This window comes from Jaculus jaculus, chromosome 6 (assembly GCF_020740685.1).
Source record: "Jaculus jaculus isolate mJacJac1 chromosome 6, mJacJac1.mat.Y.cur, whole genome shotgun sequence".
NCBI classification, from domain to species: domain Eukaryota; kingdom Metazoa; phylum Chordata; class Mammalia; order Rodentia; family Dipodidae; genus Jaculus; species Jaculus jaculus.
The window spans coordinates 100,625,892-100,650,489 of record NC_059107.1 but is presented as its reverse complement, the minus strand read 5'-3'; the positions used below and the strand labels follow the sequence as shown (position 1 = coordinate 100,650,489).

At 42.9% G+C, this 24,598-nt stretch overlaps 1 protein-coding gene across 1 annotated transcript; it reads left to right on the top strand.

The window, feature by feature from the left end:
• The first annotated feature begins 956 nt into the window (after positions 1-956).
• On the top strand, positions 957-24,319 carry Nemp1 (nuclear envelope integral membrane protein 1). The gene is made up of 9 exons (XM_045152742.1): positions 957-1,087; positions 12,934-13,058; positions 14,012-14,231; positions 15,523-15,595; positions 18,807-18,900; positions 20,508-20,622; positions 21,728-21,953; positions 22,874-23,047; positions 23,768-24,319. The coding sequence occupies exons 1-9, from the start codon at positions 961-963 to the stop codon at positions 23,937-23,939; spliced, it is 1,326 nt and encodes a 441-aa protein (XP_045008677.1). The 5' UTR covers positions 957-960; the 3' UTR covers positions 23,940-24,319.
• Positions 24,320-24,598: the final 279 nt, after the last annotated feature.

Genomic DNA, 24,598 nt, shown 5'->3' with positions numbered 1-24,598 from the left:
TTGTGTATCTGGCTTTATGTAGGTACTGGGGAATTGAACCTAGGTTGTTAGGCTTTGCAGGCAAGTGCCTGAACCTGTGAGCAATCTCTCCAGCCCATAAATCATTTAATTCTGACATTGTTTTCTTCCCCCAAAACCTCTGCGACTGCACTGTTGGTGATTATTTTTGGGCGCTGGTTTTTGAAACCAGGCTTGCACATATTAGGCAAGTGATCTACCACTGAGCTACATCTCCAGAAAAATGGGCCGAAACGTTAAAAAGCTTCGTGACTAGGATTTGGTGTTAGCTCCCTCCCCCAGGCCCCTACGGCGTGTGTTTTGTTTTGTAGTACTGGGAATTGAGCCCAGGACACCTTGCACATGCTGAAGGCGCTCTACCGAAGAGCTACAACCCCAGCCCTATGCTTGACTACATTTTAGAAGGGTTTATTCCTATAAAACCTTGCCAACACACAATACTTCTGGAAATTCTGCTTTGAATCATTCAGGACATTGGAGGACTACACTTTGTAGCCGTTTTACCTTAAGATATTGTCATGTATTACAGGTTTCTCATGGCAAAACCACTATGATAACAGGAAAGAGAAAGAAAACAGAGGGAGCTTGAGGCAGAACAGGGGGCCTCGCCTGTTTTGACTCTATTGGTTAAAATTCCCATCACTCGCACTTGTAAATAAACTGGGGACAGAAGCATGCTGGGTAAAGGGTGGGATCTTCGCGCCGCCATTGCGCGGGTGGGGCGAGGACCCGCGCTCTAATAGGCTGGCCGTGCTCCCGCCCTCCCTCATCGGTTGCTGGGAGGCGGGACTTCTTGGGGCGCCGGGAAGGAGGCGAGCTCGAAGCCACGCCCACCGGGCTGGGCGGTAGAGGCGGATCTCGTAGCCGATTGGCCGCTGGGCCCGCCCGTTTGGAGCTAGTTACTGGGAGAGGCACGTGAGGAGGAGGCGGTGTGAGGAAACCATGGCGGGAGGCATGAAAGTGGCGCTGTCGGCGGCAGTTGCTCCGGGGTCCCGGTGCTGGGGGCCCAGGGGCTGGGGCCCAGTGTGGCTGCTCTTGATCGTCTCTGCGTGCTCGGGCTGCGGCTCAGGTACCACTCGGGCTGCGGCTGCCGAGGGAAGGGGCTCACGGCGCGGGCGGGGACTGCGGCAGGGCCCGGGCCCGCTTCCCCGGGGGAAGGTCGGTGCCGGGGCGGCCCGCAGAGGGCCGGAGCCCGGAGCTCCCCGAGGTCAGCGGGACGGAGGCCCGGGCTGGCTGGGAACCCGTCCTGGGGGCTCCGTCGCGCTGCTGGGGGCTCCTTGACATTAGGGTCAAAGGAAGGAGAAGGGGAACGTCCCCTTCGTCCAGCCAGTGGGCATCAGAGTCCAGCGATCCCAGATGCCGACGCCCGTCTGCTCAGACCTGGTCCCTGGCAGCTCAGGAGAACCGACCTGGAGTCACTGGGGTCCGGGTCTCCAGGAAAGATGCGAGTGCCATTTAACATCGGGTTTCTTTGGGAAATTTACTCATTGTTCCTTTACCTGTGGACAGTCAGTTGTGAACTTGGTGGGAAAGTTGTTTATTTATTTTTGTAAGACATCGAATTTTTTCACATCACCTTATTACATTCACGATAGGAAAATAAGCGAGATTTCCAAGCCTCCTCCACTGGAGGGAGTTGAAACTCCGGAGAATAAAGATAACCGTATCGTGTTATGCACTCTTGTGTTCTGTCCCAGCCTATCTTCTACTCTCAGCAACAGCTTTACGGTGACCTTAAGCATCCAGAGATTATTTCCAAAGGGAAACGTCCTTCTAAAAACTTTTTTGGGGGAAGGGCTGGATGGGAAAATAGCGGGTAGTAGGTTACGGGAAAGTACTTCTCCAGATGTTTCGCCTAGAAGCCTAGAACAACATTGAAAGATCTATTTGTTATTTGAGTGAACTTTTAAAATGGCTCGTGGAGAGTAAGGAGAAAAATTTAAACATTCAATTAGCAGTTCCTTTTTGGGGGCATTTCCTTTATGAGGTTCCTGGGGGATGCATCTGGAAGCTGATTTTTTTAAAAAAATTCTCTCTTATTTTTTTCTTTTTAAAATTTGTATTGTTTATTGGGGTATATATGTATATATACATACATATGTATGTGTATATGTATTTGTTTTTTCGAGGTAGAGTCTCACTCTAGCCAAGTGTGACCTGGAATTCACTATGCAGTCTCAGGGTGACCTCAAACTCAAGGAGATCCTCCTACTTTTGCTGCCTAAGTGCTGGGATTAGAGGCGTGCTTAGTCTCAGGGTGGCCTCAAATTCACAGCAGTTCTACCTCAGCCTCCCGAGCGCTAGGGTTAAAGGCAGGAGCCATCACACCTGGCTTGAATGTGTTTTATTTATTTGAGAAAGAAAGAGGCAGATAGAGAATGGGTATGCCAGGGCCTCTAGGGACTGCAAACAAACTCCAGACACATGCAGCACCTTGTGCATCTTTTCCATGGGTCCTGGGGAATCGAACCTGGGTCCTTTGGCTTTGTAGACAAGGGCCTTAAAACACTAAGCCATCTTTCCAGCCCTGGCTCTATTCTTGATATATTGACGTATCCTGGTTCTCCCCAGTATTCACCATCTGTCCCTCTTCTCCCTTCCCTCACCACAGGTCTCCCTCCAATCCTCTTTTAACATTTTTAAAATTTATTTCAGAGAGAATGTGAGAGAAAAATGGCGTGCCAGGGCCTTTAGCCACTACAGATGAACTCCAGATGCATGCACCACCTTGTGTATCTGGCTTACATGGGTCCTGGGGAATTGAACATGGGTCATTAGGCTTTGCAGGCCTTAAGCCGCCTCTCAACTTCATGTATTTTTTGTTGTTTTTTTCAAGGTAGAGTCTCCTTTAGCCAAGGCTCAGGTTGGCCTCAGACTCAGGGATCCTCCTTCCTCTGCCTCTCGAGTGCTGGGATTAAAGGTGTATGCCACCACACCCTGCTTGCTTGCTTGCTTGCTTCTTTCTTTCTTTCTTTCCTTCCTTCCTTCCTTCCTTCCTTCCTTCCTTCCTTCCTTCCTTCCTTCCTTCCTTCCTTCCTTCCTTCCTTCTTTCCTTCTTTCCTTCTTTCTTTCTTCCTTCCTTCCTTCCTTCCTTTCTTTCTTCCTTCCTTTCTTTCTCTCTCTCTCTAAAAATTATTTTATTTATTTACTTAAGAGATAGAGGCAGGCAAAGAAGAATTGAGTGTGGGTCCTCTAGGTCATCTTGCCACTGCAAACTCCAGAAGCATGTGCCACCTTGTGCATTTGGCTTTACCTGCCTACTGGGGAATTAAACCCAGGCTTTGCAAGCAAGCACTGTTAGCCACTGAGCAATCTCTGCATCCCTCTTTTCATTTTTTAATGTTCTTCCCTTCCCTTCTTTCCTCATCTTCTTTCTAGGGTACTCTAAAGGCCTTTGTCTCATCCTCCTGAGTGCCAGGATTGCAGTTTTGCACCACCATACGGGTTCTGAAGTGTCTTGGTTGAGGGGAGGACAGAGGCTTGGTTTGGAGAAGTGAAAATTAAAGGTAGATATGTGGGTGGTAGCTGCAAAGAGCAGTCATGTAACACGAAGAGCCAGGTGCCCAAACCCATTGGAGTATTACTTCAAAGGTTAGTTTTATGGCTGGAGAGATGGCGTAGTTAAGGCACTTGCTTGGGAAGCCAAAGGACCCAGGTTCAATTCTCCAGTACCCACATAAGCCAGATGTACAATGTGGCACATGCATCTGGAGTTTGTTTGCAGTGGCTAGAGGCCCTGGTGTGCCCATTCACGCTCTTTTTTTCAAATGAGTAAATAAAATATTTTAACAAACTTAAAAAAAGGTTTGTTTCTTCTCACTGGAAAACTTGGAAACATTAATTATAAAAATAATGTGGTCTGGGGATGTAGTTCAGATTGTAGAGTGCTTGCCTAGCATGCACGAGGCTCTTAGTTTCCAGCACCCTATAAATGGGGTGTAGGTGATGCATGCCCATAATCTCTGCACTTGGGAAGTGGAGGCAAAGGATTAGAAAGTCAAATAATTCTTTTTTTTTTTTTTGGTTTTTTGAGGTAGGGTCTCACTCTAGCCCAGGCTGACCTGGAATTCACTATGGAGTCTCAGTGCGGCCTCGAACTCACGACAATCCTCCTACCTCTGCCTCCCAAGTGCTGGGATTAAAGGCATGCGCCACCACGCCCGGCTTCAAATAATTCTTTGTGTAAGATCAAAATAGGATACTTGAGATTCTGTCTTTAAAATAAAAATAGTATGTATTTATTTTAGACTACTTGACAAGTACAGTTAAGTATAAAGAGGTAGTGGCTCATGCCTTTACTCTCAGCTACGAGGCTGAGGTAGGTGTATCACTATGAGTTCAAGTCCAGCCCGGGGACTGGTGAGATGGCTCAGAGGTTAATGGTGCTTGTTTGCAATGCCTGCCGACCCGGCTTGATTACCTAGTACCCACATAAAGCCAGATGCAATTCGAAGTGGTATGTCTATCTAGAGTTTGCTTGCAGAGGCAAGAGGCCCTGACACACCTATTCTCTGCTTGAAAATAAATAGATGTTAAAAAGGGAAAAATAAAAAAGACAGCCTGTGCTACAAAGTAAGTTCCTGCCTGGGTGAGAGTGAGATGCTCAAAAACAAACACAAGCTGGGCCTGGTCACACACACTTTTAATCCTGCCCAGCACCCAGGAGGCAAAGGTTTGATCACTGTGAGTTCAAGTCCACCCTGAGGTACATAGGGAATTTTAGGTCAGCCTGGGCTAGACTTTTACCCTACCTTGAAAAACAAAACAAACCCCTCCCCAACAAAATGAAACATAGGCAAAACACTTGCAGTTTATTTTATTCAGAGCCAATCCATTTTAGTGCAGTTCATTCTTGCCTTTTCCACATATTAAAAATTGGCAACTAGCTGGGCGTGGTGGCGCACGCCTTTAATCCCAGCACTTGGGAGGCAGAGGTAGGAGGATAACCATGAGTTCGAGGCCACCCTGAGACTACAGAGTTAATTCCAGGTCAGCCTGGACCAGAGTGAGACCCTACCTCGCAAAACCAAAAAAAAAAAAAAAAAAAAAAAAAAAAAATTGGCAACTATTTATTTATTTATGAGACAGAAAGAGGCAGATAGAGAATGGGTACATCAGGGTCTCCAGCTGCTGCAAACAAACTCCAGACACCTGTGCCATCTTGTTCAGTTTGTTTATGTGGGTCCTGGAGAATTGAGCCTGGGTCCTTTGGTTTTGCAGGCAAGTGCCTTAACCACTAAGCTATCTTTCCAGCCCTTATTATTATTTTTTTTAAATTTTATTTATTTATTTGAGAGCGAGAAAGAGGCAGAAAGAGAGAGAATGGGCACGCAGGGGCATCCAGCCACTGCAAACGAACTCCAGTTGCATGTGCCCCCTTGTGCATCTGGCTTAAATGGGTCCTGGAGAATTGAACTGGGATCCTTTGGTTTTGCAGGCAAACACCTTAACTGCTAAGCCATCTCTCCAGCCCCCTTATTTTTATTTATTTTTTGAGTTAGAGTCTCACTCTAGCTCAGGCTGACCTGGAATTCACTATGTAGTCTCAGGGTGGCCTCGAACTCATGGCGATCCTCCTACCTCTGCCTCCCAAGTGCTGGGATTAAAAGTGTGCGCCACCATGCCCGGCCCAGCATATTTTTATTTTTTAAAAACACTTTTATTGTGAGCAGAGAGAGAGTGTATGTGAGCATGCCAGAGTCTCTAGATGCCACTTTGCATCTGACTTTATCTGGGTACTAGAGCATTGAACCCTGGCCAACAGGCTTTGTAAGCAAGCACTTTTAACTGCTGAGCCATCTACCCAGTCCAAAAAAAAAAAAAAAAGTATTTTATTTTAAAAATATTTTTTGTTTATTTGTAAGGAGAGTGAGAATGGGCCACTTGCCACTACAAACTCCAGATGCATGTACCATTTTGTGCATCTGGCTTTACGTGGGCACTGGGGAATTGAACCCAGGCTGCCAAGCTTTGTAAGAAAGCACCTTTAGTCACTGAGATATCTCTCCAGCCCAATTTTATTTGTAGTATTTGGTGTTGGGGATTGAACCCAGGGCATTGTGTTCATGCACAGTGTTTCCTCTACCACTGAGCCACTGAGCTAGAGCCCTAGCTCTGCAAATGTTTTTCTTTTTCTCTTTCTTTTTTTTTGGTTTTTTGAGGTAGGGTCTCACTCTAGCCTAGGCTGACCTGGAATTCACTGTGTAGTCTCAGGGTGGCCTCGAACTCATGGTGATCCTCCTATCTCTGCCTCCCGAGTGCTGGGATTATTAAAGGCATGCACCACCATGCCCCAGCTTGCTTGCTTGCTTTCTCCTTCCTTCCTTCCTTCCTTCCTTCCTTCCTTCCTTCCTTCCTTCCTTCCTTCCTTCCTTCCTTCCTCCCTCCCTCCCTCCCTCCCTCCCTCCCTCCCTCCCTCCCTCCCTCCCTTCCTTCCTTCCTTCCTTCTACCATGCTGAGCCTACAAATGTTATGTATATATTCATTTTTTTTAGCCCAGGCTGGTCAAACTCAGTCCTTTTAGCTCAGCCTCTGAAGTGCTAGGACTATAGGTGTGTGCACCACACCTGGCTTAACTTTTGTTTTAATCAATAATGCATTCATAGCCTGTCAGTAAACTAAAGAGAGGGTTTTTTTTTTTTGTTTTGTTTTCTGGCTTTCTGAGGTAGGGTTTCACTTTAGCTCAGTGCTGGGATTAAAGGCATGCACCTCCACACCTGGCAAGAGAGCTTTTTTGTAGTAGATTTTTATTTTTTATCTTTATTTATTTGAGAGTCAGAGAGGGAGAACAGGTGCGCCAGGGCCTCCAGCCACTACAAATGAACTCCAGACGCATGTACTACCTTGTGTATCTGGCTTACGTGGGTTCTGGGCTATCGAACCAAGGTCCTTTTGGCTTTGCAGGCAAGCGCCGTAACTGCTAAGCCATCTCTCCAGCCTTTATAACTGATTTTTATTTTTATCTATTTGAGAAAGAAAGAGGCAGATAGAGAGAGAGAATGGGTACACCAGGGCCTCTAGCTATTGCAAATGAACTCCAGATGCATATGCTACCATGTACATGTGACTTATGTGGGTACTGGGAAATTGAACCTGGGTCCTTAGGCTTTGTAGGCAAGCACCTTAACTGTTAAGCTATGTCTTCAGTTCTTTATTTTTATTTATGTATTTGTGAGCCAAGAGACACAGAGACAATAATGAGTCAATATGGGTGCCCCAGAGCCTCTTGCTACTGCAAACAAACCCAGATGCTTGTTCTACTTTGTGCATGTGAGTACTGGGGAATCAAATCCAGCCCAGCAGGGTTTGCAAGCAAGAGTCTTTAACTACTGAACCATTTCCCAAGTCCAAAGATACATATTTTGATCTGCTGCAGAACTTTTTCTTAACTTACTTACCTTGTTTTTACATGGACAACTATATACATGTATGTATATTGTTTATTTATTTATTTAGAAGCAGAGAGATACAAAGAGTATGGGCATACCAGGGCCTCCAGCCAATGCAAATGAACTCCAAATGTATGTGCTACTTGGCATCTAGTTTTACGTGGGTATTGGGGAATCGAATCCAGGTTGTCAGGCTTTGCAGGAAAACATCTTAACTGCTGACCCATCTCTCCATCTGGGAAGATAGATATTTTTTATGAGGTCACTTGATTTTGTTCTTTCAAAAACTTTTTTTAAGATTTTATTTTTATTTGTTTATTTATTAGAGACAGAGAGAGGGAGAGAGAGAATGGGCATGCCAGGGCCTCTAGCCACTGCAAACGAACTTCAGATGCATGTGCCACCATTGTGCATCGAATTGAACCTGGGTCCTTAGGCTTCACAGGCAAGGACCTTAACTGCTAAGCCATCTCTCCAGCCTCAGAAAAAAAATTGTGTGTGTGTGTGTGTGTGTGTGTGTGTGTGTGTGTGTGTTTGTGTTTGTGTGTGTTCTAGGATCTCTTGGTGCTGCAAATGAATAGCTTTGTGTGGATGCTGGGGAATTGAACCTGAGCCAGCAAACTTTGTAAGCTAGTGCCTTTAACCACTGGGCAATTTTTCCAGTCCTTTGATTTCTTTTTTTTTTTTTTTTTTCAAAGTAGGGTCTCACTTTAGCCTAAGCTGACCTGGAATTCACTATGTAGTTTCAGACTGGCCTCAAACTCATTGCCTGCCTCTGCCTCCCCAGTGCTGACATTCATTTCATTCTCTCTCTCTCTCTTTCTCTCTCTCTCTCTATGTTTTTTTGAGGTAGGGTCTCACTGTAGCCCAGGCTGACCTGGAATTCTGTATATTCTCAGGGTGGTCTTGCACTCACAGTGATCTTCCTACCTCTGCTTCCCAAGTGCTGGGATTAAAGGTGTGCGCCACCATGCCCCCAGCATGCTTGCTTGCTTTCTCTTCCCTCCCTCCCTCCCTCCCTTCCTTCCTTCCTTCCTTCCATCTTTCCATCCTTCCTTCTGCCCTTCCTTCCTTCCTTGAGGGAATTGGTGCTCTAGGACCTCAGCCACTGCAATCAAACTCCAGACACTTGCACTACCTAGTGGGCATGTGTGACCTTGTACTCGCCTCACTTTTGTGTGTCTGGCTTTCATAGGATCTGGAGAATTAAACATGGGTCCCTAGGCTTCATAGGCAAGTGCCTTAACTGCTAAGCCATCTCTCCAGCCCTCATTTCATTCTTTAGATTTATACTTAAGAAATCTCCAAAATTGAATTGATTTTTTAAAAAATTTATTTTTATTTATTTATTAGAGACAGAGAGGGGGAGAGAGAGAAAATGGACGTGCCAGGGCCTCTAACCACTGCAAACTCCAGATGTGTGCGCCACTATGTGCATCTGGCTATATAGGACCTGGAGACTCAAACCTGGGTCCTTAGGCTTCACAGGTATGTGCCTTAATCACTGATCATCTTTCTGGCCCTGAACTGATTTTTTAATAGTAAAATTTAATATTAAAACATACTTTTATGTATTTGCAAGCAGAGAGAGAATGAAAATATGGTGTACCAGGGCCTCTAACTGCTGCAGACAAAATCCAGATGCATGTGCCACTTTGTGTATCTGGTTTTACATGGGTTCTGGGGAATTGAACACAGGTCATTAGGCTTTTTAGGCACGTTCCATAACCACTGAGCCATCTCTCCAGCCCAGATTTAATACTTACTCATTTATTTTTGCAGTGCTGGTGGACCTATCACCATTACTGAACTACATCTACAATTCTGTTTACTTTGTAATTTATAATTCATATTGGTGTTTAGTGAAAGGTGAGATAAGAATCTAAATAGATTTTATTTCCACATAACTGGGTAGTTGTCCCAGCATCTAATTTAAAAGTCCTTTACTAAGCTCCATAATTTTACATGCTAGTTTTTAAAATTTATTTTTTATTGACAACTTCCATAATTTATGTGTGTGTGTGTGTGTGTGTGTGTGCGCACACACACATACATACATTTTTTAAAAAAAATTTTCTGAGGTAGGGTTTTGCTCTAGCCCAGGTTGACCTGGACTTCATAATGTAGTTGCAGGGTATCCTCGAACTCACAGTGATCCTCCTACCTCTGTGTCCCAAGTGTTATAATTATAGGTGTGCACCACCACACCCAGCTAACATGGTAGTTTTTAAGGAGGGGGTCCAAGTTTGAACTGGATTATGTCTTGACAGAAATAAATTGTAGAGGGTCTTTATTTATTTTTAAATATTTTATTTTCATTTATTTCTTTATTAGAGACAGAGAGAGGGAGGGGGGAGAGAGAGAGAGAGTGGGCATGCCAGGGCCTCTAGCCACTGCAAATGAACTCCAGATGCATTTGCTACCATGTGCATCTGGCTGATGTGGGACCTGGAGAGTTGAACCTGTGTCCTTAGGCTTCACAGGCATGCACCTTAACTGCTAAGCCATCTCTCTAGCCCCCAAGGGTATTTATGAATCAGAAGAACAGGCTGTATAGTCCAGAATATAGAGTGCTTGCCTCCAAAGCCTAATGACCCTGCTTTGATGCCCATACCCATGTAAATCCAAAGTTTTAATGACTTTTTAGTGTCTCTTCAAATTCTCTTACACTATGAATCATTTTCGTTACCTTCTACCTAACCAGTATTGTTTGAGAAGTAGGTAAAAAGTTAGTTTATAATGATTGCAAATAAGCATGAAGTTACTAGCTTTTTACATGTGGGTGCATGCATGTGTGTGGTGGTTGGGATTAAGCACAAAGTCTTGAATATTGTAGGCATGCGCTTTTGTCACCCAACCCCAGATAATAGCTATTTCTACTTTGTAGGTAAATACAATAAGTCAGTTATGATTCAGCAAATTCTAAGAAGGTGTTTTCCTGAATGTTTTATTTTGCTTTTTAACATGATAATAACGTTTGAAGATAGGGAGGGTGCGGCAGGAGATTATGATTGTGGTATGGAAGTTGTCATTCACACCTTTAATCTCAGCACTCAGGAGGCTGAGGTAGGATTGCTATGAATTCGATGTCACTTTGGAACTGCGTAATGAATTCCTCATAAACCTGGGTTAGAGTAAGACCTACCTCAAAATGGAAAAGTTAAATAAACTTTGAAGAGAGGAAGGAAGAAAGGTGATGTCACATACTCATACTGATATAAGCAGTTTGACAACTATGTGTATGTTTAAAATCATGTGGCTTAATTCTGTACTTTCATACCTTTAAGCTACAGCTTAAGTCCTGGATGTTTCCACAGATAAAATCCCCTAGGGTGAATTGGTAAATCTTTTGCCTTAATGTATTGCCAAGCATGTGGCTGGCCAACATGCTGATTTTTGTTGAGGTTACTATTGAAGTTTGTTTCCTTAAAATTCTTGAGCTGGTGAGATGGCTCAGTGATTAAAAGTGCTTGATTGTTTGCAAAACCTGACTGCTGGGTTTCATTCCTTAGTATCCATGTAAAGCCAAAATGTACAAAGTGGCACATGCATCTGGAGTTTGTTTGCAGTGGCAGGAGGCCTTGGCATGCCCATTCTCTCTCAAATAAGTTTTTTTTTTTCAAATAAGTAAATAAATATTTTACAAAATATTTTATTTTTGCTTATTTGAGAGAGGGAAAGAAGCTGAGGGAGAGATTGGGCACACCAGGGCCACCAGCCACTGCAAATGAATACTAGATGCATGCGCCACCTTGTGCATCTGGCTTACATGGGTTCTGGGGAATCAAACCAAGTTCCTTTGGCTTTGCAGGCAAGTGCCTAAACTGCTAAGCCATCTCTCTAGTCCAATAAATATTTTGTTTTATTTTAAAGATTTATTTTGTTTTATTTATTTGAGAGTGACAGAGAAAGAGGCAGAGAGAGAGGGAGAGAGAATGGGCGCACTAGAGCCTTGAGCCACTGCAAATGAACTCCAGGTGCATGCACCCCATTGTGCATCTGGCTTATGTGGGTACTGGGAAATTGAGCCTCAAACCGGGGTCCTTAGGCTTCACAGGCAAGCGCTTAACCACTAAGCCATCTCTCCAGCCCACCAATAAATATTTTTAATTAAAAAACTATTTCCTGAGCTGGGTGTGGTGGTGCACGCCTTTAATCCCAGCACTCTGGAGGCAGAGGTAGAAGGATTGCTGTGAATTCGAGGCCACCCTGAGACTACATAGTGAATCCCAGGTCAGCCTGAGCTAGAGTGAGACCCTACCTAGAAACTCCTCTCCCCCCCAAAAAAAATTGAGATTTTTAAAAAAAAAATTTTTTTTGTTCATTTTTTATTTATTTATTTGAGAGTGACAGACATAGAGAGAAAGACAGATAGAGGGAGAGAGAGAGAATGGGCGTGCCAGGGCTTCCAGCCACTGCAAACAAACTCCAACGCGTGCGCCCCCTTGTGCGTCTGGCTAATGTGGGACCTGGGGAACCGAGCCTCGAACCGGGGTTCTTAGGCTTCACAGGCAAGCGCTTAACCGCTAAGCCATCTCTCCAGCCCAAAAAATTGAGATTTAATTTACATTCACCCTTCAGTGACTTTTAGTGTTTTCACTTGTTGTACTGGTATCATCATTGTCTACTTGTGGAAGTTGACTATCCAAGTGAAACCTTGTACCTATGAGTCACTTCCCCACTGTTCCCTTCCCTTTTTATTCTGCCTGTGACAAGTACTAATCTATCTCCTGTTAGTGACTTGCCTATTCTTGATATTTCATATAAATGGAATCACAACTGTATTGCCCCATTTTTTTTGTTTGTGGCCTTTGTGTATTTGTGCATATGTGCTTGCTTTGAGTGTGTAGTGGTGAGTGTGTGTGTGTGCAGGTGCTCATGCATATTGCAGGTGTGCATGTGGAGGCAGGAGGTGGACATCAGGTGTCTTCCTCAACTATTCTGCCTTATTTTTTTAAATTAATTAATTAATTTATTTGAGAGCGACAGACACAGAGGGAAAGACAGATAGAGGGAGAGAGAGAGAATGGGCGCGCCAGGGCTTCCAGCCTGTGCAAACGAACTCCAGACGCGTGCGCCCCCTTGTGCATCTGGCTAACGAGGGACCTGGGGAACCGAGCCTTGAACCGGGGTCCTTAGGCTTCACAGGCAAGCGCTTAACCGCTAAGCCATCTCTCCAGCCCATTTTTTTAATTTTTAATTTTTTTTTGTTTTTTGTTTTTTCGAGGTAGGGTTTCACTGTAGCGCAGGCTACCACACTTGGCTTAATTTATGTGTGTGTGTGCGTGTGTGTGTATTATGTTTTTTTTTAATTCATCTATATTTTTTTCTGATTTATTTATTTATTTATAGAGACAGAGAGGAGGACAGAGAGAATGAGAATGGGAGCGCCAGGGCCTCTAGCCACTGCAAACAAACTCCAGATGCATGCGCCACCATGCCTGGCAGTTGAATTCTTTGTATGAAGTGAGTTATAGCTTGTTCTGTTCTATTATACTTAATTCTTGTTTCCTTTCTTTTCATAAAGCTGGAAGTGGTGTAAATGTGGCCATGCTTCAGGAATCCCAAGTTTATGTTATGAATACCGATCAACAATTCTGTTATAAAAATCTGCTTATCCCAAAGTGGCATGATATATGGACACGGATACAGGTAATTGGAAGCCCCTTCCAGGGATAGCTCAGTTTCCTTTACTATGACCCTGAAGTAAACTACTTTTTCCTTTCCCCCAAAGGAACTGCTTTCCTTTCTGAGTGTGCAGATGCATGCCTTTTTCTCTTTAAATGCCATATGCCTTCTTTGGGCTGGAAACTGGCCTGCTGTCTGGATGGAAACTCTGTCTTGTGGTTCCTACTCTATTTTGATTCTGCATGAGATGTTTCATAAACACTGAGCTGGAGTCTCCCATTGGTAGAATGACTTTGATCTCATTTATTTTATAAGACTGCTAAGTCACCTGGCAAGCAAGAATGCCTAGCTGTAATAGTGATTGAACAAAATGAGTCCTTCTGGAGATGTTGCTGTGGATGCCTACTGGTCAGGATATTTGCTGTTCACATCAAAAACATAAGAGTGGGTTTGTGGGGGTTTTTAAAGTCCTTCTTTTTATTGTCTGATAAAAAAACTCACACTCTATCTGGGGCACATTATAACCAACATTTATCCATAATCAGTGATTTGTGACAATGGGTTGAACTTCTCAGCCTGTCATTATGGAAAACATTTTCAGTATTCTGGGCTGTTTATGAGTGGCAATTTTCTTAATATTACATTTCCTTGCTTTGTATGATCTCATAAATAGCTGTATTGATAATTTTTTCAGGTTGGAAGCACTCCTTCCCATTTTCTGGCTAAATAGTGGATTCTAAACACGTTAACAAGGAGACATTCTAACAGCTGCCTCTGTGTGCCACGTGCAATGTTATTTGCCCAATTATGTTTTAGCTACTGTATCTGTATAGTAAGCTGTATTTGTCCTAGTAAGCTTTGTTGGAAACTGGTACTAAACTTATTTAGCTGTTTTAAGGTTTTTTAAAAAAATTGTATTTACAAAAAAATTTTTAAATTCCTCCTTCTTTCTTGTCCTAATTTTTCTTGTGTTACAGATCCGGGTAAATAGTTCCAAATTGGTCCGAGTCACCCAAGTGGACAATGAGGAGAAACTGAAGGAGCTAGAGCAGTTTAGTATCTGGAACTTTTTTTCCTCCTTTTTAAAAGAGAAATTGAATGACACCTATGTTAACGTGGGTCTATACAGCACAAAAACCTGCCTCAAAGTTGAGATTATAGAGAAGGACACCAAATACAGTGTCATTGTGACCCGGAGTAAGTCTCACCTCTGTTTTTCTGATGGATTCTATAGTGAGACAGGACAGAACTTTGGAGGGTATAATTAGTGAGACAGTCGAAGACAGCTCCATTTTCGTTCTGATTATAACCCTGAGTATGCCATGGCTCCAGACAGCTTATGAAGATTCCACCCCATATCAACCTTGCTAGGCCTAGAATTAAGACTCTACCTCAGAACTTCTCTGTCTAGAATTTGGAAGGCTTACAATCCTACTACTGCCAGTGGCCTGAGCTGTTATACTCAGACAGTTGTGTTCATGCCTCTGGACACTTCTAGACAAAGATAGTTGTACTGTGTAAAAGGAGACATCTGAAGACATGAAAGGTTAAATAGTAAGTGGTAAAAACTGAGTATTCAGTTTGTGAAGACTCCACAAATAGAGTGCTTGTGGAAGCCTAACTAAAGATGAAGACCATTGCTGTTTAAGACTCAGTCACTAGACTGGGAGAAGGTTTTCCTTCTCTGAAGGTGTCAGAATTTTGGAGGAGGTGGCCTCTGATGAATCCTAACTTGGTTTCTACTTGGTTACCACCCAAGATCCTACAGTGTTCTGACTAATAATAAACCTGTTTCTACATTTTGCTACAAAAACAGGACATGCCTTTCCAGTTGCCCTAGGGGGTCTACAGTTGTGTGGTATTGGCCTCTCTCCTTGTTCCTTCTGTTTAGTTGTTCTATTTCTTGTGTATTACTGGGCCTTCCCTAGTCTCAGCCCTTGAATGTAAAAGCTGCAAGAGGCTCTGGTATGCCAGACATCTCCTGGCCCCTAGTCTTGAGTGAGATGTGTTTGGCAGGCTGGTTTTTCCATCACAGTGCTGTGTAGTGAAAAATGTATGTGTATGGTTGGGCAAGAAAAAACAGAGAGCATTAGGAGGTACTGACCTGAAGTTCTCAGACAAATAAATTAATTCCCAGCCCATGCGTGACCTACGGCTCTGAAGCCAGAGTGGCAGAGACCCCTTGTGGGCAATTGCTTGAAGTGCTGATGGCACTGTGTTGCTTGGTTCTGAGTGAAGCTGCTTTCAAGTCTTAACACAGGTAAATAAAATGAAAATAAGATCTGCAGGGATATACAGGTTAGACAGAGACCTCATTGTACGTTCTCTTTGGAAAGGTGCCCAGGCTTCATGTGGAATGTACAGTGCCATTTAAATGGGATGTTTGCATTTATTTTTATTATAGTTGACCAGTAATTTCATTGTTGCTTTTTACAATACCTTTAACTGTTTGATTCTCTTATTAAGCAAGACATTTTAATTATTTCAGGATTTGACCCCAGACTATTCCTTATTTTCCTTCTTGGACTCATGCTATTTTTTTGTGGAGATTTGCTGAGCAGGTATGTTTCAAGGCTGGTATGCACATGACAAGGCTCATACACACATTGCTTGACTTTATTGTTTTTAAATAAAAAACTTCCTTATGGCATTTCCCTACGTATTTAGTTTTGATTGATTTCCCCCTCCCTGCCTCCTGCCCCCACCATACTCCTTTGTCCCATTCACTTTCATATCACATCACACTGCTTGACTCTGTGAGTTCTGCATCTGGGAATGTAGCTCAATTGTGGAACACTTCCCTAGCATGCATGAAGCTTTCTTTCTCCAACACCACATGAATTGGACATATTTATAATCCCAGTACTTAGAAGGTAGAGGCAGTCATCCTTGGCTACCTAGCAAGTTTGAGGCAAGCCTGGGATGTGTACACCCTTGTCTTATAAAGAAGAAATCAAAAACTCCCCAAATTTGTAAGTACTGCTCTTCTGTCCAGGATTTATGTGGCTTTAACATTGCCTGCTTGATATTCTCTCTTTCTTTGTGTGTATGTATGTATGTATGTGTGTGTGTGTATGTGCACGTGAATGTTTGTAAGTGCTGGTGCATGTATGTCTAGGATATGCATGTACTTACGTATGGAGGCCAGGCACTGGGTGTCTTCCTTAGTCACTCACCACCTTATTTACTGAGGCAAGTTTCTTCTGAACTCAGTCATGGATTCAGGTAGTCTAGCTGTCTGGCTTACCCCGGGATCCTCCTGTCTCTGCTTCCTAGTGCCGGAATTACAATTATAAGCATGTGCTGCTATATCAGGCATTTACATGGGATCTAGGGTTCTGAACTTAGGTCTTTAGGTTTATGCAATAAGCACTTTACAACTGAGCCAGTGCCTCAGCCCTGATCTGCTTGGATATTTTAAAAATATTTTAATATGTGTTGTGATTTATCTTTTTTTTTCTGATTTGGATGGTATTGTTAATAATTAGATTCTCTCATTTTGTAGCTCCATCATTAGGTTAATGAGCGCTAGTACTGTATAGTACTGCAAGTTAGAAGCAGTGTTACTGTAGAGATTGATATGCTGTAGTTGCCATCAGATTATGTGTTGGTGAGTTTCATGCTGTTCTGATATAGTGAGATAGACATTAATTATTTATTTCCTTTCCTTTTAAATTATTTATTTGAGAGAGAAAGAGGTAGAGAGGATGGATACATCAGGTCCTCTAATCACTGTAAATAGACTCCAGATACACATGCTATATTGTACATCTGGCTTTATGTGGGCACTGAGGAATTGAACCTGGGTCCTTTGGCTTTGAAGGCAAGCACCTTAACTGCTGAGCCATCTGTCCAGTCCTCATTTCCTTTCTTTATGAAACTGCTGGCTAAGATAGGTGAAACTGCCATGTACAAGTGAAAAGAAAACAGGTGAAGAATTGAATAAAAGTAGGATCAATATTGTTTATACAAAGTAAACACTATTGTGGAGTTGTGAATGAAAGATTAACAATTGGAATTTGAAGTTGAGTTGCATTGAGCTTGGGAAAAGTAGTTCGTCAATTTGGAGATCCTCAGAGGAAGTCACTGAGGGAGGAATGGCTGAGCCTGGCTTGGGAGTAAGGCCTTCATTCTAGTCCATGGAAGGCTCTGTTTACCTTTCTGGATAATCTTCAGTTGTGTTTTTCAGTCTTTACTTGGGCTTGCTTCTTTTTTATAATTTGTTTTTATTTTTTGTTACTTGTTTTTCTGAGGTAGGGTCTCACTGTGATCCAGGCTGACCTGGAATTCACTGTGTAGTCTCAGGCTGGCCTCAAACTCATGGTGATCCTCCTACCTCTGCCTTCTGAGTGCTGGGATTAAAGGTGTGCACCACCATGTCTGACTTGGGCTTGCTTCTTGCTCCTTTCTTCCCCATCAGAGAGGCATGTAGTTCTTCAGAATAAGGATTCTTTTCTTTTAAACATTTTTAAATAATATTTTATTTTTATTTGAAAGAAAGGAAGAGAGAATGGGCATGCCAGGGCCTCCAGCCACTGAAAACAAACTCCAGATGCATGTGCCACCTGTGCATCTGGCTTACGTGGGTCCTAGGGAATCGAACCTGGGTCCTTTGGCTTTGCAGGCAAGTGCCTTAACTACTAAGTCATCTCTTCAGCCCCAAAAGAAGGATTCTTATGAGGACTAGAGAGATGGCTCAGTGGTTAAAGGCACTTGGCTTGCAAAACCTAATGGCCTCAAACTCTCAGTGATCCTTCTACCTCAGCCTCCCAAGTGCTAGGATTAATGGCATGTACCACCATGCCCAGGTAATTCTTTTTTTTTTTTTTCCCTAAGATCTTTTATTTATTTACTTATGTATTTATTTGAAAGAGGGAGAGAGAGGGAGAGGAAGAGGCAGAGAGTGAGAGAGAGAGAATGGATGTGCCAGGGCCTCCAGCCACTGCAAATAAACTAGAGGCATGCTCCACCTTGTGCATTTGGCTTATGTGGGTACTGGGGAATTGAACCTAGTTCTTTATAGGCAAGCACCTTAATGGCTACCATCTCTCCAGCCTTAATTTCTTTCTTCTTTAAAAAAATATATTTTTTTTTCCTGGTGAGGTGTCGCATGCCTTTAATCCCAGCGCTTGGGAGGCAGAGGTAGGAGGAATGCCTTGAGTTCAAGGCCACCCTGAGTCCACAGAGTGGATTCTGGGTCAGCCTGAGCTAGAGTGAGAGACCCTACCTCAAAAAAACAAAATAACAAACAAACATACATACAAACATACATACATACATACATATATATATATATATATAATTTTCATAATGGAGCTGGAGAATTGGCGTAGCGGTTAAGATGCTTGCCTTTGAAGCCACAGGACCCAGATTTGATTCCTCAGCCACAGGACCCAGATTTGATTCCTCAGTACTTATGAAAGCCAGATACACAAGGGGGCACATACATTTGGAGTTCGTTTACAGTGGCTGGAGGCCCTGGTGTGCCCATTCTCTATCTGCTTGCAAATAAATAAGTTAAAAAAATTGTTTCTTTGTAAACAGAGAGAGAGGGAGAATGGGCCACCAGGGCTTCTTGCTGCTCCAAGCAAACTCTAGATGCATGTGCCACTTTGCACATCTGGCTTTATGTGGGTACTGGGGAATTAGACAGGATTTGCAAGCAAGTGCCTTTAATTACTAAGCCATATCCCCAGCCCTGATTGTTCTGATTTCAACAATAATGTGTATGAACTATAATCTTATCATTATGAATTACATCTCTTTTCACAGGAGTCAAATTTTCTTCTATTCCACTGGAATGAGTGTGGGAATTGTGGCCTCTCTACTAATCATCATTTTAGTACTATCCAAATTCATGCCCAAGGTAAGTAGTAGAATTCCTCATGCAGTTAGAATAGCTGAAGGGTTTCTTTTATTGCTAATCTTAGCACACTCAAAATTTGCATTGATGCTTCATGTCTCTTCCTTTTTCTTTGGTTCTGAAAAGTACTTGTTGGGCTAGAGAGATGGCTCAGTGGTTTAAAAAGTGCTTGTTGTCGGGCATGGTGGCACTCGCCTTTAATCCCAGCACTCGGGAGGCAGAGGTAGGAGGATCACCGAGAGTTCAAGGCCACCCTGAGACTCCATAGTGAATTCCAGGTCAGCCTGGACAAGAGTGAGACCCCTACCTCAAAAACAAACAAACAAACAAACAAAAAAGCTTGTCATGTACAACTTGGAGTCTGATTATATGCAAGCTATCTTTCTTTCTTTTTTTTTTTTTTTTGGTTTTTCGAGGTAGGGTCTCACTCTGGCCCAGACTGACCTGGAATTCACTATGCAGTCTCAGGGTGGCCTTGAACTCATGCGATCCTCCTACCTCTGCCTCCCGAGTGCTGGGCTTAAAGGCGTGCGCCACCACGCCCGGCTCAAGCTATCTTTCTTTATTAATTTTATTTTGAGAGAGAGAAAGAGGGAGGGAAAGAGGGAGAGAGAATGGGCATGCCAGGGCCTTCAGCTATTGCAAAGAAACTCCACACACACGTGTCCCCTTGTGCACATGTGCAACATTGCGTGCTTGTGTCACTGTGCATCTGGTTACATGGGACCCAGAGATTAGAACATGAGTTCTTAGGCTTCACAGCAAGCACCTTAACCACTAAGCCATCTCTCCAGCCCCAAATTATTATTATTTAATTATTTTTGTTTTATTTTAGTTTGGTTTTTCAAGGTAGGGTCTCACTCTAGCCCAGGCTGACCTGTACTTCACTTTGTACTCTCAGGTTGGCCTTGAACTCGCAGCAGTCCTCCTACCTCTGCCTCCCAAGTGTTGGGATTAAAAGCATGAGCCACCAAGCGCATCCCAAACTATCTTTTAAAATTAAAAAAAAAAAAAGTTTTTGTTTATTTGAGAGGGAGAGTGTGTGTATGGGTGTACTAGGGCCTCCTGCTATTGCAAATGAACTCTAGATACATGTGCCGCTTTGTGCATTTGGCTTTACATGGGTACTGGGGAATCAAATCCAGGCTGACAGACTTTGCAAGCAAGGGCCTTTAACTGGTGAGCCATTTCCTAGGCCCATAAACTATTTAAATTCATCTGCTCATTGGGGATTTAAAATCACCTCTCTGCTTTCTATTGCATTGCCAGGTTTTAAAGTTATTTAGCATATCATCTTCCTAGTACTCCTTGCAGACTATACCTTTTCAAAAGAGTTTTTTTGTTTGTTTGTTTTTGTTTTTTTTTTTGAGGTAGGATCTTGCTGTAGCCCAGGCTGACCTGGAATTCTCTCCCAGGGTAGGCTCAAACTGATAGCGATCCTCCTACCTCTGCCTCCCAAGGGCACCAACATGCCCGGCTGAAAATTGTGTGTGTATGTGTGTGTGCACGTGCATTTTGAATAGGTTGAATTTTAAGAAAAAAATTGTCCCATTTTGCTTTTATGTATAGAAAGTCTTGTGACTTTTGCTTTCACTTCTACTCTGTCTTAGAAAAGTCCCATTTACGTCATCCTGGTGGGAGGCTGGTCCTTTTCTCTGTACTTCATTCAGCTAGTCTTTAAGAATTTACAAGAGATCTGGAGGTGTTACTGGCACTATCTTCTAAGTGAGTATTGTTGGGTTTGCTTTTCTTTGTGTGTTTATAGGGTTTTAGTTAATTGGGTCATGAAAAAATGTTGCCTGCTTACAAGGAGCTAATAGTAATATTTGATGAACTTGTAAATCATAGTTTTCCACTTCTTCCTAATGCCATTATCTTAATCACCTTCCTTTAAATTAAAATGCTGCTGTTCGGAGAAGACTTTATTTTATTTATTTATTTTGGAGAGGGTGATTTTTGAGGTCGATACTCATTCTAGCCCAGACTGACCTGGACTTCACTATGTAGTCTTAGGATCACGTCAAACTTGGTGATCCTCCTACCTCTGCCTCCCAAATGCTGATATAAAAGATGTGTGCCACCATGCCTGGCCACATATCTTTTTTTTTTTTTTTTTAATTTTTATTTATTTATTTGAGAGCAACAGAGAGAAAGACAGATAGAGGTAGAGAGAGAGAATGGGCGCGCCAGGGCTTCCAGCCTCTGCAAACGAACTCCAGACGCTTACGCCCCCTTGTGCATCTGGCTAACGTGGGACCTGGGGAACCGAGCCTCGAACCGGGATCCTTAGGCTTCACAGGCAAGCGCTTAACCGCTAAGCCATCTCTCCAGCCCAACACATATCTTTTAATAATGAAAAATAATGAATAAAATTTATCTTTCTGGCAGCTATGGTACCAGCACATACCTTTAATCCCAGCACTCAGGAGGCAGAGGTAGGAGTTGGAGGCCAGTCTGAGAATGCATAGTGAATTCCAGGTCAGCCTGGGCTACAGTGAGACCCTATCTCAAAAAAAAAAAAAAAAAAAATCTTTTCTGGGTGTGGTGGTACACATCTGTAATCCCAGCACTCGGGGAGGCTGAGGTAGGAGGATTGCTGTGAGTGCAAGGCCAGCCTGAGACTATATAGTGAATTCCGGATCAGTTTGGGCTTGAATGAGACCCTACCAAGTTTATATATCTTTTAACAATGGAAAACTGTGAATAATTAGGTAAACATCTTGTGTACTTTCTTTGATCAATAGATGCTTTTTAGTGAATTTACTGCTCCCCACACAAATTATTTTTGCCACGTGTTGATGAAAAGGATGTCTTCTGATAATTCTTCTAGGCTACATTGTCACGGTTGGATTCGTGAGTTTTGCCGTGTGCTACAAGTATGGGCCCTTGGAGAACGAACGGAGTATCAACCTGCTGACCTGGACCTTGCAGCTCGTGGGCCTGGGGTTCATGTATTCCAGCATCCAGATACCACATATTGCCTTTGCTCTTATCGTCATTGCACTGTGTACTAAGAATCTGGAGTATCCTATACATTGGCTGTACATCACCTACAGGTGACTAAAAGGCAGTGTAATTATGTACTGACATGATGTGTGATGTGGAATGTAGTTTTCAGCAAAAGAATGTAGAGATATTACTGTGGGAGCCTTTGTAAATGAGAAGTTATTCTACTGTGCATCTGCTGTTGTTCTTTGTGGGGTCTTTTTTGTTTTATTAATGTAAAATAAATGCATTCTGTAAAGTGTCATGTGTTCCTATTACCACTAGGTGGTGCAAATTATATCTTTTTTAATACCACAGGCCTCAGGTCACCTGGTTTCAGATAATTTCACACTGGCTCTCAGATTGCTTTAGAATTCCTAACCTTATTTCAGGATGTAATTCACAGCATGTTATCACTTGTGTGATAAATATTAAATAGTCCTGGGTTCTGAGGTCTATCATGTTCTGTTGCAGATAAAGTGATGTCTTTAGTTTGAAGAACCAAGTTTATGGACCATAATATTATATTTAAAAAATTTTGTATTTTATTGAGAGAGAGAGAGAGAGAGAGAGAGGCAGATAGAGAGAGAATGGGCATTCCAGGGTCTCCAGCTGGTGCAAGCGAACACCAGATACATTTGCCACCTTGTGCATCTGGCTTACATCCTGGGGACTTGAACCCGGGTCCTTTGGCTTTTCAGGTAACTGCCTTAACCATTAAGCCATCTCTCCAGCTCTAAATTTTTTTCCCCATTTATTGGAAATAAGTGAGTTGATTTGCCTTAGTGAATAAAAACTGATGATTGATTTTTCATGCATAGTCTGGTGGGTCCGGAGACATTATAGTGGAAGATGTGTGGAAGACAAGTGAGAGTGATGGCTCTTAGGTTTAGGCTGTCTGGTATATGGTTGGTCTCCTGAGGTGAGCTAGAAGTAAAGATGGATATTGATTTCTGATTAATGATTCATGATGTTATTTTGGTGAGCACAGAAAGATGTGTAAGGCAGCAGAAAAGCCTGTCCCCCCTCGTCTCCTGACCGAAGAAGAGTATCGGATACAAGGAGAGGTGGAGACCAACAAGGCTTTAGAGAAGCTCCGAGAATATTGTAACAGTCCAGACTGCCCAGCTTGGAAGACTGTTTCTCGAATCCAGTCTCCAAAAAGGTAAACTCTGGCCAGATAAGCCATGTATTTGTAGTTATGACCTTGAGTCCCAACAGAGCTCATGCTTTTGATAAGTTTGTTACAGAGCTCATGCTTTTGATAAGTTTGTTTCTGTTTGTGCCCTTTAATTACTATTAATTAACGTAGGAGTGGTTAAGAGGTATCTGTGTCATTATGTATTAAGCAGTAGTTTATTTCCACTTTCTCCAAGGAGCTTTCTCCTTGTTTTGTTAACAGCATTGAGATGGTTTCCAATTCCAGTACCCTGTTAAGTTTCCCTCTGTAAGCTTAATGTTGCCATCTGAGTTGATCCCCTTCCCTCTTATGCGGAAGCGATTAGATCAATGAGAATGCAAAGCTTCAACTTGGAATCCTGTTAGCATAAAATTTATAGGCCATAAACACAGTGAACTTAGACTTAATCTCTTATCAGGAATATGTTGACTCAAGGAACCTTAGCACTTTACAACTAGAAAGGGCAGGCTAGGACTTGTCTAGCAGTAAGAAATTGTAGGGGATGTTAGTCTATGATCCATGCCTTATTTCCTGCCTGTTTCCTGCTCCAGTTTACTTACTTGTCAGAGCCAGGACAGGGATTTCAGTTAGACGCAATGTAGTGTGAGCTGCAAGCATGCTGAGCATTTCAATTTGTTCTTATTTTGAAAGCCCATTGTAAAGGATGGAAGACACATTCCTAATGAGTATCCCTCTCTTTTCCAGATTTGCTGACTTTGTGGAAGGTTCTTTCCACCTCACGCCAAATGAAGTTTCTGTCCATGAACAGGAGTATGGATTAGGGAGCATTATTGCCCAAGAGGAGGAACTGTCCTCTGAGGAGGAGGGCTCAGTTTCTCAGTACCCCACTGTCACACAGAACAACTTCCTGACCTAGAGAGCAGTCATTTATTCTCGCGTAGCTTGTTGGTGCCTTGGTGGTCCATGTTGTAACTGCTGTGCAGTTTTTCTAGGCCTTTAAAATAGGCTGAAGATAGTGCAGACATTCTCCTACTGAAATGAAAGGACTGACTGGGTCTCCTTGGAGCAGTGCTCTGTGTGGTCCTCAAGGGGGCCTTGAGAAAGAGTAGAGAAAGTAGAGTTTGCATTTTGCTTCCTACAGGTTATGAGCCCACTTTTCTGTTCCTAAAGAAAGTGGATGGCCACAGCTAGCATGTTGTAGCTCTTCTTTGAGAGTTAGTTGATTAATCATGGCAATTCTGTCACTGGTTGACCTTCCAAAGTGAGTGGATTTTTCTTTTCCTTTCTTTCTTTTTTTTTTTTGAGGCAGGGTCTTATTCTACCCTACGCTGGCCTGGACCCATTCTATAGCTCAGGCTGGTCTCAAACTCACAGGAATCCCCTCTACCTTAGCCTTCTCAGTGCTGGGATTTATAGGCATGAGCCACAACCCCCAGCTAGTAAGTATGGTTTAAGTGAAGTACACACTGTAGCCTGCATTGGCCTATAGAGAAATCTACAAGACACCTTCACGTCTGTGTACTTTTCTGTCATTTGGCTTTAGATCCTTGATTTAACTGTTTAGATAGGAAATGG